Genomic DNA, 12,694 nt, shown 5'->3' on the forward strand with positions numbered 1-12,694 from the left:
GGCGACTTCATTAGAAAACAGTATAAGTTAGCCGGGGGCGGGGGATAAATAACGCCAGGACACCATTCAACATCCCTCATCTTAGGAGTATGTCTCTCAATTTGCTTTAAACGTGCACACCGCAACGAATGGGTGATAAATAACCTGCACCAACAACGACCGTTCTCCCCGAGGCTGAAGGCGGAGCCGAGCCGAACCACCAGCCCCTCCCACCGGTGCGGTCCACTGTGATTGACATTCCATCAGCCAGTCGAACGCCGCCCTGCGAATTACGCGAGTTGGGCGGGCTGGAGAGCCAATCGCGGAGGGGAGAAGGCGGGACTTCCGTTGTTACTGGCTAGTTTCACCGGCACGAGCGGGAGCGGTTGTCCGGCGCGTTCTAAACCATCCTCGCCCTGAAAATGCACGCGGATGCAGTCAGTAAGTATGAAAGACTCGTCGCTCTAGCTATCGCCTATTATGCATATACATGGCTTTGCTATTTCTAGAGTCAGCATTATAGGGTTCGTTTGTTTTTGTTTACGTTTAGTGCTGGGTATTCTTATTTTACCTGTCTCTCTTTAATGGGGATGATTCGTGTGTCACAAAAAAAGAGGTGACGCAGTTTCCTTGCAATATCTCTCATTGTAATGTCCTGACTAACAAATTGCATTCTTTTTCTCCTTATCGACCGGCTCACTGGTTGAAAGTGGATATAAGTAGATTGATATATTTTATCGAGGTTGTGTCGCTGGAGAAAAAAAGCAGGGGATGAGTATTCTCTTTCTCTCCCCCATCCCCCATCCCCCAGTGCGGAAAGCCTTGTTAACTCTGCTGAGAAGCTGTCTGGAGTTGCTTTTATTTCAGGATATTGGGGAGGGAACAAGAGTGAGGGATGAGTACGTCAGTGGGCGGGCGCAATGTTCGTGATGTTTTGTGGGAATTGTAGTTCTGTGACCACGCATTCTGCGATGACATGCCTAGTGGCGTCACAAGGGAACTGCAATCCCCAGACTGCCTAATGCGGTGTAACCAAGGGAAGTGTTTAGTCAGGGCTCACCACCTCCACTCCGATTGGCAGACTGGTCTCGATGCAATACTTTCTGCCTAGGTTGTTTTCATCCTTGGCCATAGTGTCCGTTAGCAAAATAAATCTCTTTCTATGCATATTAGTTTATTTTAAATTGATTTTACTTTTTTTTGGATTAGTTTACATTGTTCATCTTTGTAAATTCACCCTGTGGCGTGGTCATGCAAGATATGGTGATTATTCTGTATTCCGGTCAGTTGATTGTTAATGTAGTTAACAATGTGATCCAGTTTTGTTTAATTATAGAAACCTTAGGACGAATATCATGACTGCTGGACCCATTCTGATTGAAAATGCTTATAGTTTGGATTTGATCTAGGTGGCTAAGTCAGCTTTCACACTTCGAAGCAAATTCTTCTGTTTGCTATTTGTTAGTGAAATTACATGTTTGTCTGTACTAAGAATAGATGACGTTCCAGTTAAAAAAACTGAAGGTATGACACCTGTCAGTACAGTCGTGACATGGTTTTGGTTTATTGTCATGTGTATTTTCTAACAAAGTACAGTGAAATATTGTAAAGCGTTTCCACTCTCTGGTAGCATCTTAAAACAAAGATAAACCAAAAACTAAAGAATTTAAAGGCAAAAAATGAAGAAATAAAGTGTTCAACTTTACAGTCCTTTTAGGGATTTAGGACGAGTGAGTTCAATCAGGGCGGCACAGTGGCTCAGTGGGTTAGCACTGCTGCATCATAACACCAGGGTCCCAGGTTCGATTCCAGCCTCTGGCGACTTTGCAAACTTCGCACACACATTCTCCCCGTCTCTACAGTCAAAAGATGTGCAAGTCAGGTGAATTGGCCATGCTAAATTGCCTATACTGCTAGGTGCATTAGTTAGAGGGAAATGGGTCTGGGTGGGTTACTCTTCGGAGGGTCGGTGTGGACTTGTTGGGTCGAAGGGCCTGTTTTCACACTAAGGAATCTAATGTAAAGTGTTCCACCTTGGGCCTGGTGGCCAGGACTGTCCCTTCTGCACAGTCACCACTGGAATGAAAGTCATCTCTATTCAGTACCATTTTGCCACTAAGTCTAGATGGACAGCAGGCACTACTGACACTGCGAGATACCACACCAGCCCGAACTTGACTGTGTCTCCACGAGTCAGCTTCAGATCTACCTCACCAATGCAGCCGCTGATGATGCCACCTGGTCTCGTACTGGGCCCAAACTCACCGCTACCTCCATGAATCTAAGCTCAGCTTCGATTTGAATGTTGGATGGAATATGATTACCATTACTGATTTCTCTTCAGTGCCCCAGTGTCATAGAACTTTCTGAATGAAGATGTATCAACTTCTGACCCAGTTTTCAGCTGTGGAAGTTTGTTATTCTTTGTGCTGGACCCGTACTGTCTTTTGCAATATGTTAAATTTCAATCCCTATTTGAAAGTGAAATTTGGCCTGTTAAATTGAGGTAAATCAAAATTGCATTTTAAATCACTTATAATTATAATAGACCAATTTTATTGTGATAGTTTTTGAAACTCGTGGATCTAAATGAAGAAAAGAAATGCTTAATAATGTGGTTCAGTACAAATTGTATTTGCACACTTCTGTTTAAATCCAAATGTAAATGGGTGCTTTTATATTTCAGTAATAAGCAAAGTTTTAGAACTAGAATAGAAAATGCACTGAATGAATCACAGCTGTTGTTCGCAGGCTGTTCAAGAAGTTAATCTAAGTTTGAAAATCTAACATTGAGATATGGAAGATGTTTTGGTTTCTGTATGTATTGACATATGCACTGCTGAGTATGAAACTAGGAGGTACAGGATATTTAGGACTGAGAGTTTAGAACTAAGTGTAGATAAGTGAACTATTAAGGTATCATTCATCAATTAATTGCATTTTGAGATTATTCCTACTTTTAATTTGCAAACAGTGATTTTAAATTTGCATTCTCGCATGTCGATACATGTACTTAAATGATTTTGATATAAATTTGTGCTTAATAGTTTAGTTTTAATTATCTCCTCTATTAAATGAACATGTCATATTTAAGGGCAAGTCAAATATGCTTAGTGGTTAAAAGTTTCCTTTTGAGGACTATGGTAATAGTCATAGTCATGTACAGCATGGAAACAGACTGTTTGATCCAACTCATCCATACCAAACAGATCCTAAATTAAGAGTCCCATATGTCAGCACTTGACCCTTCCTGTTCATATACCCATCCAGATGCCTTTAAATGTTGTAATTTTACCCGCCTCCTCCATTTCCTCTGGCAGCTAATTCCATACATGCGTCACCCTCTGCATGGAAAAGTTGCCTCTTAGATTCCTTCTAAATCTTCCCCCTCTCACTCTAAACCTATGCACTCTAGTTCTGGACTCCCCCATGCCAAGGAAAAGACCCTGTCCATGCCCCTCTTGATTTTATAAAACCTTTATAAGGTCATCCGTCAGCCTCCAATGCTCCAGGGAAAATTGCCCAGCCTATTCAGCCTCTTCTCTATAGCTCAAAGCCCTCAACCCTAGCAACATCCTTGTAAATCTTTTCTAAACCACTATCAAGTTTCACAACATCCTTTCAATAGGATGTTGCACACAATATTCTAAAGGTGCTCTAACCAACGTGACCACCCAAGTCCTATACTCAATGCTCTGACCAATAAAGACAAGAATATCAAATTTTCCGCCCTCACTATCCTATCTACCTGCAACACCATTTTCAAGGTTCTTTGACCCTATGCTCCAGTATTTTGACAGCATTCCCCAGGACCTAACCATTACATGTATGCTAACTGCCCTGGTTTGCCTTTCCAAAATGCAGTGCCTCACATTTATCTAAATTAAACTTCATCTGCCACTCCTCAGCCCATTGTCCCATCTGATGAAGATCCCGTTGTAATCTGAGGTGATGCTATCCACTACACTTCCAATCTCTGTCATCTGCAAATTTACTGTATTCTATGTGATTTAACCTTGTTAACCAGTCTACCATGAGGACCCCAAGCAAAAACCTTACTGAAGTCCCTATAGATCATGTCCACTGCTCTTCACTCATCAATTGTCTTTGTTACCAAATATACTAGAGTAAAAGTTGGTCTCGTGTAAAAGTCGACCCCCTATTGTTCAAATAATCTGGAATTTTCCATATCTCGTAAAAGTTGGCCATAGTTCTTCACAGATAACCGATCAATGTTTGTGTTAGTATACTGGTTGTAACGTTCTGATCCAGCTTTCCAGACTGCCAATTGTTCCACTCTGCTCCCAGTCTTCCCGTCTGCTGTTTTCCGGTTTTCAGAATTACCATAATTCTTTGTTTTTCTTCATTTTGTTTAGAGAACATTTGGGCTTATGCTAATGATACAGAATGAATTTTGGCAGGTGTGAATTTCAGCCCCTCAAATTTAGTATCAATGTAATAGTCAACCCCATAAGTTTAACCTTTTTTTTAAAAAGTAGTCAAATTTGACTATTACTGGAGTATATGCGGTGGTACTTAAGAAAACTCAATCAAGTTTGTGAGACATGATTTCAGATGCACAAAGCCATGTTGACTATCCCTAATCAGCCCTTGCTTTTCCAAATACAAGGAAATCCTAGACCTCAAGATTCCCCTAAAAGAACTTGCCCACACCAATGTCAGGCTCACCAGTCTGTAGTTCCCTGGCTTTTCCTTACCACCTTCTTAAACAGTGGCACCATGTTAGCCAATCTCCATTCTTCTGTCACCTCACCTTTTGACTATCAGTGATCCAAATAGCTCAGCAAGGGGCCCAGCAATCACTTCCCTAGCTTCCCACACGTCCTGGTGATTTATCCATCTTTGTGTTTAAAGTTGTCCAGCACCACCACCTCTGTAATATGGATATTTTTAAGATGTCACCATCTGTTTCCCCACATTCTGTATCTTCTGTGTCTTCCTTCACAATAAACACTAATGCAAAATACTGTTTAGTATCTTCCCCGCTCCCCTCCCCAATCTTGTGTGGTTTCACACGTAGGCTGTCTTGCTGATCTTTGAGGGGCCCTATTCTCTCCCTAGTTACCCTTGCGTCCTTAATGCATTTATAAGTGGATTCTCCTTAACCCTATTTGCTAAAGCCATCTCATGTCCCCTTTTTGCCTTCCTGATTTCTCTCTTAAGTATACTCCTACTGCCTTTATACTCTTCTAAGGATTCACTCAATGTCTGCTGTCCAAACCTGACACTTGCTTCCTTCCTTTTCTTGACCAAAACCTCAATTTCTCTGGTCATCCTACACCTGCTAGCTTGCCTTTCACCCTAACAGGAACATATTGTCTCTGGAGTCTCAATATCTCATTTTAGAAGGCTTCCCATTTTCTAGTCATCTTTTTACCTGTGAGCATCCATTTCCCCCCCCCCCCAACCTCCGCAATCAACTTTTGGAAGTTCTTGCCCAAAACCATAAAAATTAGCTCTGATTTCAGATCTGGTCTATTTTTTTCCATCAGTTATTTAAAACTAATAGAATTATTGTCGCTGGCCCCCAAAGTTGTCCTCCACTGACACCTCCGTACTTCCTCTGCCTTATTTACCAAGAGTAGGTCAACTTTTGCACCTTCTGCAGGAGGTACATCCACGTACTGAATCAGAAAGTTTTTTACACCTAACAAATACCTCTCCGTCTAAACACTTAACACCATGGCAGTCCCAGTCCTTGTTTGGGAAGTTAAAATCCCCTACCACAATCACCCTCTTATTCTTACAGGTAATGGAGATCCCTCACAAATTTGTTTCTTAATTTCCTACTGACTATTAGGGGGTCTATGGTACAATCCCAACAATGTAATCATCCCTTTCTTATTTTTCATTCCACCCAAAGAACTTCTCTGGACCTATTCCCAGGAATATCCTCCCTAAGTACAGCCATAAAATTATCCCTTATCAAAAACACCACTCTCCCTCCTCTCTTGCCACCCGTTTTATCCTTCCTATAGCATTTATACCCTGGAACATTAAGCTACTAGGCCTGTCTATCCCCAGGCCTCATCTCTAATTGCTGTAATATCCCAGTCCCATGTTCCTCACCATGCCCTGTGTTCGTCTGCCTTCCCTGTTAGGCCTCTTGCATTGAAATAAATGCAGTTTAACTTATCAGTCTTACCTTGTTCTCTGCTTGTTCCTGCTTGCCTTGACTGTTCAACTTGCTCCTTTTCCCAACTGTACCAGTCTCAGACTTCCTCTTGCCTTATGATCTCCCTGGACCCCATCCTCCTGAGCAGCTCAAGCAAATCTCCCTGCCAATATATTAGTCCCTTTCTGATTCAGATGCATTTCATTCTATGTATACATGTCACTTCTACCCCAGAAGAGGTTCCAATGATCCAAAAATGTGAACCCTTCTCCCCTGCACCAGTCCCTCAGCCAAGCATTCATCTGCTCTATCCTCTGATTCCTACCCTCACTAGTTCATAGCGCCAGGAGTAATCCAGATATTACAACTCTCGAGGACCTCCTTTTTTTAAATTCCTGCCCAACTTTCTATATTCTCCCTTCAGAATCTCGATCTTTTCTCTTCCAACGTGCACAATGACCTTCTGCTGGTCTTTTTCTCCTCTTTTGAGAAATCCTTGATCCTGGTGCCAGGGAAGCAACACGCCATTTTGAATTCTTGCTGTTGGCTGCAAAAATGTATGTCGGTGCCTCTGATTAGAGTCCTCCTACCACAATTGATCACTTGGAACATGACTTGCATCTCGTTACATTACAGGCAGTTTCAATACCAGGGGAATGTAGCGCAACCAGGCAAGTTTCTAAGAGTCCATCTTCCCCTCCATTTGCCAAAAAGGCATACTTGTTTGAAATGGTGATAGCAACAAGAGACCCTTACACTGCTTGCCTCTCTCTCTTACCTTTCCTGGAGGTAACCTGACTGTGTATCTGTGATTTTTCTCCCTTCCTATAACTACCATCCATCACATCCACGAGCTCCTGTAAATTCCTCACTGCCTCTAACTGCTCCAACCCATCCATGCGATCTGATCGGATTTGCAAACAAAGACACTTCCTACAGACATAATCATCAGTAACATGGAAACTCTCCCTAATCTCCTGCATTTGACAGGAAGAGTGCATCACTCTGCTAAAGACCATCTTCGCTCCTTAACAATCTACAGACTCAAGTAGCACAGCTTACTGTTCTAAAAAAGCACTGCTCCAGGCTAACTTAGTGCGTATGTTTTTATATTTTTAAAACTTAATTGAGACAGATCTCAATAAAACATACGATCAAAAAAGTACTCTTGCTATTGTAGATTTCCAGCAAAGTTACACTTAAACTATGCATTTAGCTTCTCCTGTGCTGTGAGCTCTCCCACACAGGTTCCTGTAAGGTCAACTGTGAATTTCGCTGTTTGTTAATTTTCCTTAGATGCACTCCAATGTCCAGAGATACTTGAACTCTAACAGCAAAGGCAGTAGCTGTGCAAATTCACTGCTGTGTCAGATAACAGAGTAGATTTCTTTGATGTGGTTCATCATTTTTTAAGTTGAGTAAAATACTTCATATTAAATCTATTCTTTTTATAGTTCATTTGAGATAATAAATGAATGAATTATAATTTAATAAACTGATTAAGGGGTCTTGATGAACTCTAGTAAAGCTTGAGCAGTGGTTAACTGAAGACTGAAAGCAGACATTCACCGAGAGGTATTTGTTTTTTGCACAGCAGTGAAGTTTATGATTTATCATCCTTGTTGTCAATTGCAAGGTAATTACTTCTAAAGCATGAAATTGCAGAAAAATGCACCACTCTTTGTGGATTATTTAAACATTTCTAAAATCTGTATTTAGTACACTAATATTTTTAAATGATCCTTTAATTCACAAACATCTATGTCTAAAACTTTTGTTCCTTCTCTCAAAGCTGCTCCAACTATCCTATCGATAGAGTGTAATAGAATGAAGGGTTTTTGAAATTTGGTAGATATTTTTTTCCTAGTTAACTTTTTTATAGGAAGATATGAAGAATAAATATTATTTTGTTAGTGCTTTGTAATGGAAGATTGTGTAACTTCTAATTGTGCATTAAGTTGAAAGTTCTAACAAAATCCAGAGATTTTTGTTTCTGTAGATTAATTGTTAAGGATTGTTTTCTGTAACAACTTAATGATTATCGTATCAGCTGACTGCCCAGTTGTTGGAAGGTAATATAGATGGACCTTGTACATTTTAACATGTACCAGGTCCCGTGACCAACAATATGGTTATTCTGATGAAACCCTGATTTCAGAGCGCATTTTGACAAATGTAACAGTGTGACAAATGTGTTTGGGTCAACCCGATAGGTTTTAAAATAGTCTGGTGTTGTTAACTTCTAACCTGTTATATAGTTTTCTTGTTCTCGCCTTTACATGTATTTGGAAAGTTTTATGTTTTATGTTTGATGTCTTGCCCTATGTTTCCTAATACTTTTAGCCAAAAGGTTTTTTGATTTCTTTTCCTTCATTCCAGCTCTTACCCTGTTCATGGTGGTTTTATTTTGTGCGTTCATGATTCTTATTTCACATACTAAGTCCTCTTCTAGTTCTTTGTGTCTGTAGTGGTTTTAGAGTGTCATGAGTAAGTCACTATCTTAATCAGAATGAAAAAGTTTTGCAAAGGGTTGAAGACTTGAATCTAATCATGTACTAGCTTTAGACTTTGTCATTCACTTCATTAGCCCATGAATTCTGTTACTAAAATTGCATCTAAAGGACTTGAATTTTTATTTTTTGAGCCAGAGTTTTTGTTCAGCACCACCCACTGTTAAAAGCCAAGATTTGAATGCCAGAAGGCATATTAGTAGTCTGAACAGAATATGAAAATTGTTTCTCATGTAAGAGAACAAGTCATTTTTGGTTTCCACCCTCTAGTGAGTGTTTGCTTTGTTCCTCCTCCATCTCTGCTTATCCATGACCTTTTTGTATTTCCTTTTCTCTTATTTTTAACTCGAAATTGAAATTCCATGGTTTTTCTTTTTCTGTCTTTGTAAATCTATTTTCAAAATATGTGGAAAATACTATACCTTCTGATTTACGTCTCCTTTTTTTATTTCCAAATTTGGCCATTCTTAGTGATGCCTTGGACTTGTGCCTGGTTTCGCAACATCAAAAAACTTTTTTGTGTTGAATTCATAACCTTCACCAAAAATAGTGATATGGGGTAAAGCTGAAACTTCCTAAATTGTCATTTTAAACTGATGTAGCAAACTTTTTAAATGTGAATAATTGTTTTAGGATGGTAAGTATGTAAGTTAGCTCGTTGAGCTAGAAGATTTGTTTTCAGATGTTACCTAGTATGGTGGCGAAACATCATCAGAGAGTGTCTCTGGTAAAGTGTGGTGGTATGTTCCGCCTCTCTATTTATAGGTCTTGGTCTTTTAAGGTGGGTGATGTTGTAGGGTGAAGTAAGTTTGTGAGGCATGAATGGGAATGCCTTGGGAGGTATTCAGTATGCAATGAAGTCAGTTTTTAAAAAAACTAAAGTAATAGCATCATCTTATTCCAACAGGTTGTGGACTTGTATTATGTCAAAGAGAATTTATAAAATTAGGTGCTGACTTCTAAGATTAAGTTTAGGTGGGGTGAAGACCATTTTCTTTCTAATTGTAACTCCTGACACTAAAAGAAAGAAGTCAGGAACATTGGTGTATGCATCAGTTGCCATTGTGCAACCTCAGTACATGTGCTGAACTGTTCCTGACTCTCTCAATGTCAACTGGTGTGTGCACAACTGTTCCTGATGCATTTCAGTCAGTGGCAGAAGCACTGAAATATTTTCAAGTATTGTAATTATAAATATCTTAGTGCCTCATTAAGAGACAATCGCACTTTTTTTTTTATTGGACCTATCCTGTAAAAATTTACTGGACTTTTTATATTAAAGTGGTGGCTATAGATAGACGTAAGACCACTTTTTTAGTTGTGTTCACATAAGTTAAGCATTCACAAGAATAAAGATAATTTGTGAGCAAATTTCCTTAACGGAATCAAACCACTTTAGCTGGTTTTCTTAGGAGTTGAAATTTATTAGGCATTGAGAAAGATCTGTATAATTTGTGTAATACATGCTTAATCTTAATTAATTTGACAGTCATTTGGGTTATTCTCCACTTGATTCAAAATAGTTTTCATTTTTAGATTGCTTTATAGAAGCTAGTTAAGTTGATTCTTTATGGAGCTTTGACTTTGAATTAATAAGATTAATAGTAGATTACAAATGAACAGATTTAAGTATTCAATCCTATTTGTTAATGGCCAGGGTGCATTTAAGTGCAGCAAACTTCTTAATTAATCGGCTCCTATGTGACTAGGAGTGTGCAATTGGTCAAATATTTTGGTTGATCAAAAGATCCACATAATCAATTAAAACATATGCCAAATTGTAGAAACATAATGCAGGGGATATGCACATCATTTCTTTTTATTTATTTACAACATAAATCACTTGAATAATAATGCAGCTTTGTCTGGAACAAAACTTAATGGCAGAGAACCTGCTTACTCTCAACTTCACCTGACTACTTGGATATTGCAGAGTTCGTGATGATAATACATTAAATCTCCAGCATTTCTCTGTTTATCCAGAGTGCTAGTTCATAAGGTGCCGATTAAAATGCAGTTTGCTGTACTAAGTTTTACATTATAAAAACAAAGAATTGGAGGAAATTTTGCACGTTTGTCTTCTAATGTTTGTTTATTTCTTATCTTCCAATGTTAACTTTAAACTTTTTCACTTTCTCCTAGATTTTCCACTAACTTCTCACCTGTCTACATTGGCCAATATTCACAAGATTTACCACACCTTAAACAAACTGGTAACTTCAAATTTCTTAATACTTAGTGCAGAGTAATTTGCTGCAAACTATTTTTTCACTGGCCACATAAATGCAAACTTCAAAAGAAATGGCTTAAATACAAAATGACAGCAAACAAGTTGTCATGTAATTTTCTCTACCCATAAGTCTTTAGTTATCCTTCTGGGTTTTAGTCTACTAAATGGTTTGGTTTGAGTTGTTTGGAAAGTACATAACTTTAAACAAAAACTTTGCTGTGAATAGCAAACTTGGGTAAGAAACACAAATGGGAAAGAGACTAATCAAATACAGCAGAACTTGGATGGATTGGCAAGCCTGGCTGATAAGTGACAGATGATTTTTAATATGGAAAAATGTTATGGTTGGGCAAGTGTAATAAGTAGGAACTATGTAAGCTATAGATATTGTTCTGTAGTCAGTGATAAGCAAGAGCTATCTTGGGACTTGGTGGATATATTAATGAAGGCATCAAGGACCTCCTGTTGCGTGAGGAAGAAGGACAAGGATGACAAGATAAAGGGACTCTTGGGGAATGAGGGAGGTTGTGAATTTAGTAAAAGGCAAAAGAAACATTATGTAAGCTTTAGGAAGCTAAAATTGGACAGGGTCCATGAGGAATATAAAGCAGAAAAGAACTCTGGCAGGGAATTAGGAAAGCAAGAAGGGGCTGTGAAATGACCTCAGCAAGTAGGTTAAAGAGAATCCCAAGCATACGTTAAAACAAGAGGATCACGAGGGAGAAGGTAGGATTAAGGAGGGAACTTGTGCATGAAGACAGAGGATGTGAGCGAGATCCTAAATGAGTACTGGGCATCAGTATTCAGGAAAAATTATGGCGAATAGTGAGATTTGTGTGTGGAGCATGCTAATATGTTTGGGTGTTTTCAGATCAAGAAAGTAGTAATGTTGGCTCTTTTGAAGAGCGTAATGCTGGTATCTACCTCAGGTTATTGAGAGAGCCAAGAGAGGAGATTTCTGGGGCCTTGACCAAGATAGGAGTATCCTCACTAGCCACTGGAGAGGTCCCAGAGACTGGCAAGTACCGAACGTCCTTCCGTTGTTCAAGAAGTGGGGACAGTTGGTTCTGATATGTGGCAGTTCTGTTTTTATGTGACCGCTCATTATAAAATTGTGCAATAGCCGCGTCATTTAAACAAATGGGCCAGAGTTACGTTGTAGCCAATACAGGTAAGGAAAGTTCGCATTCTACAAATAACTGTCTAAATTCTTCAATCTCATTTACAGCTAATTCTCAATGAAGCACCCATGGTAGCAGTACAGTCTGTAATCCAGGAGACTATAGACCTTTGACACTCTCGTTGATGGTTGGGAAGCTGTTGGAGAGAATTCTTAGGGATGGGAGTTGCATGCATTTAGAAAAGAATGGCCTAATTTGGGATAGTTGGCATGGCTTTATGCGAGGCAAGTCGTGTCTTACTGTCTTGATTAACTTTTCAAGGTGGTGACAAAATTGATCAATGAGGGTAGAGCAGTGGATATTGTCTACATGGATTTTAGTAAGGTTTTCAACAAGTCCCTCGTAGTAGGCTTATTCAGAAGATTAAGATGCATGCGATCCACGGTTACCTGGATGCATGGATTCAGAATTGGCTTGTGCATAGAAGGCAGAGAATAATGGTGGAAGGGTGTTTTCCAGGCTGGAGGTCCATGACTAGTGATGTTCTGCAGGGATCCATATTGGGACCTTGGCTGTTTTGTAATATATAAATGAAAATGTGGGTTAGCATGTGTGCAGAAAATATTAACATCGGAGTTGCAGATAGTGTAGAAGGTTGTTAAAGGATACAGAGGGATATAGATTAATTACAGAGACTGGCAGAGAAATGGCAGGTGGA

General features: G+C 39.4%; 1 protein-coding gene across 1 annotated transcript in view; it reads left to right on the forward strand.

Moving 5' to 3' along the window:
- The first annotated feature begins 318 nt into the window (after window positions 1-318).
- dcun1d4 (DCN1, defective in cullin neddylation 1, domain containing 4 (S. cerevisiae)) overlaps window positions 319-12,694 on the forward strand; it is a 70,569-nt gene continuing 58,193 nt past the window's right edge. The window contains exons 1-2 of the mRNA XM_043691125.2: window positions 319-420; window positions 10,768-10,838. Of these exons, the coding sequence (XP_043547060.1) occupies window positions 402-420; window positions 10,768-10,838 (90 nt within the window). The 5' untranslated portion in view covers window positions 319-401. The remainder of the gene's footprint in view (window positions 421-10,767; window positions 10,839-12,694) is intronic.

The sequence above is a fragment of the Chiloscyllium plagiosum genome, unplaced genomic scaffold (assembly GCF_037043375.1).
Source record: "Chiloscyllium plagiosum isolate Xiang-an unplaced genomic scaffold, Cpla_swu_hap1 HiC_scaffold_1, whole genome shotgun sequence".
Classification (NCBI taxonomy): domain Eukaryota; kingdom Metazoa; phylum Chordata; class Chondrichthyes; order Orectolobiformes; family Hemiscylliidae; genus Chiloscyllium; species Chiloscyllium plagiosum.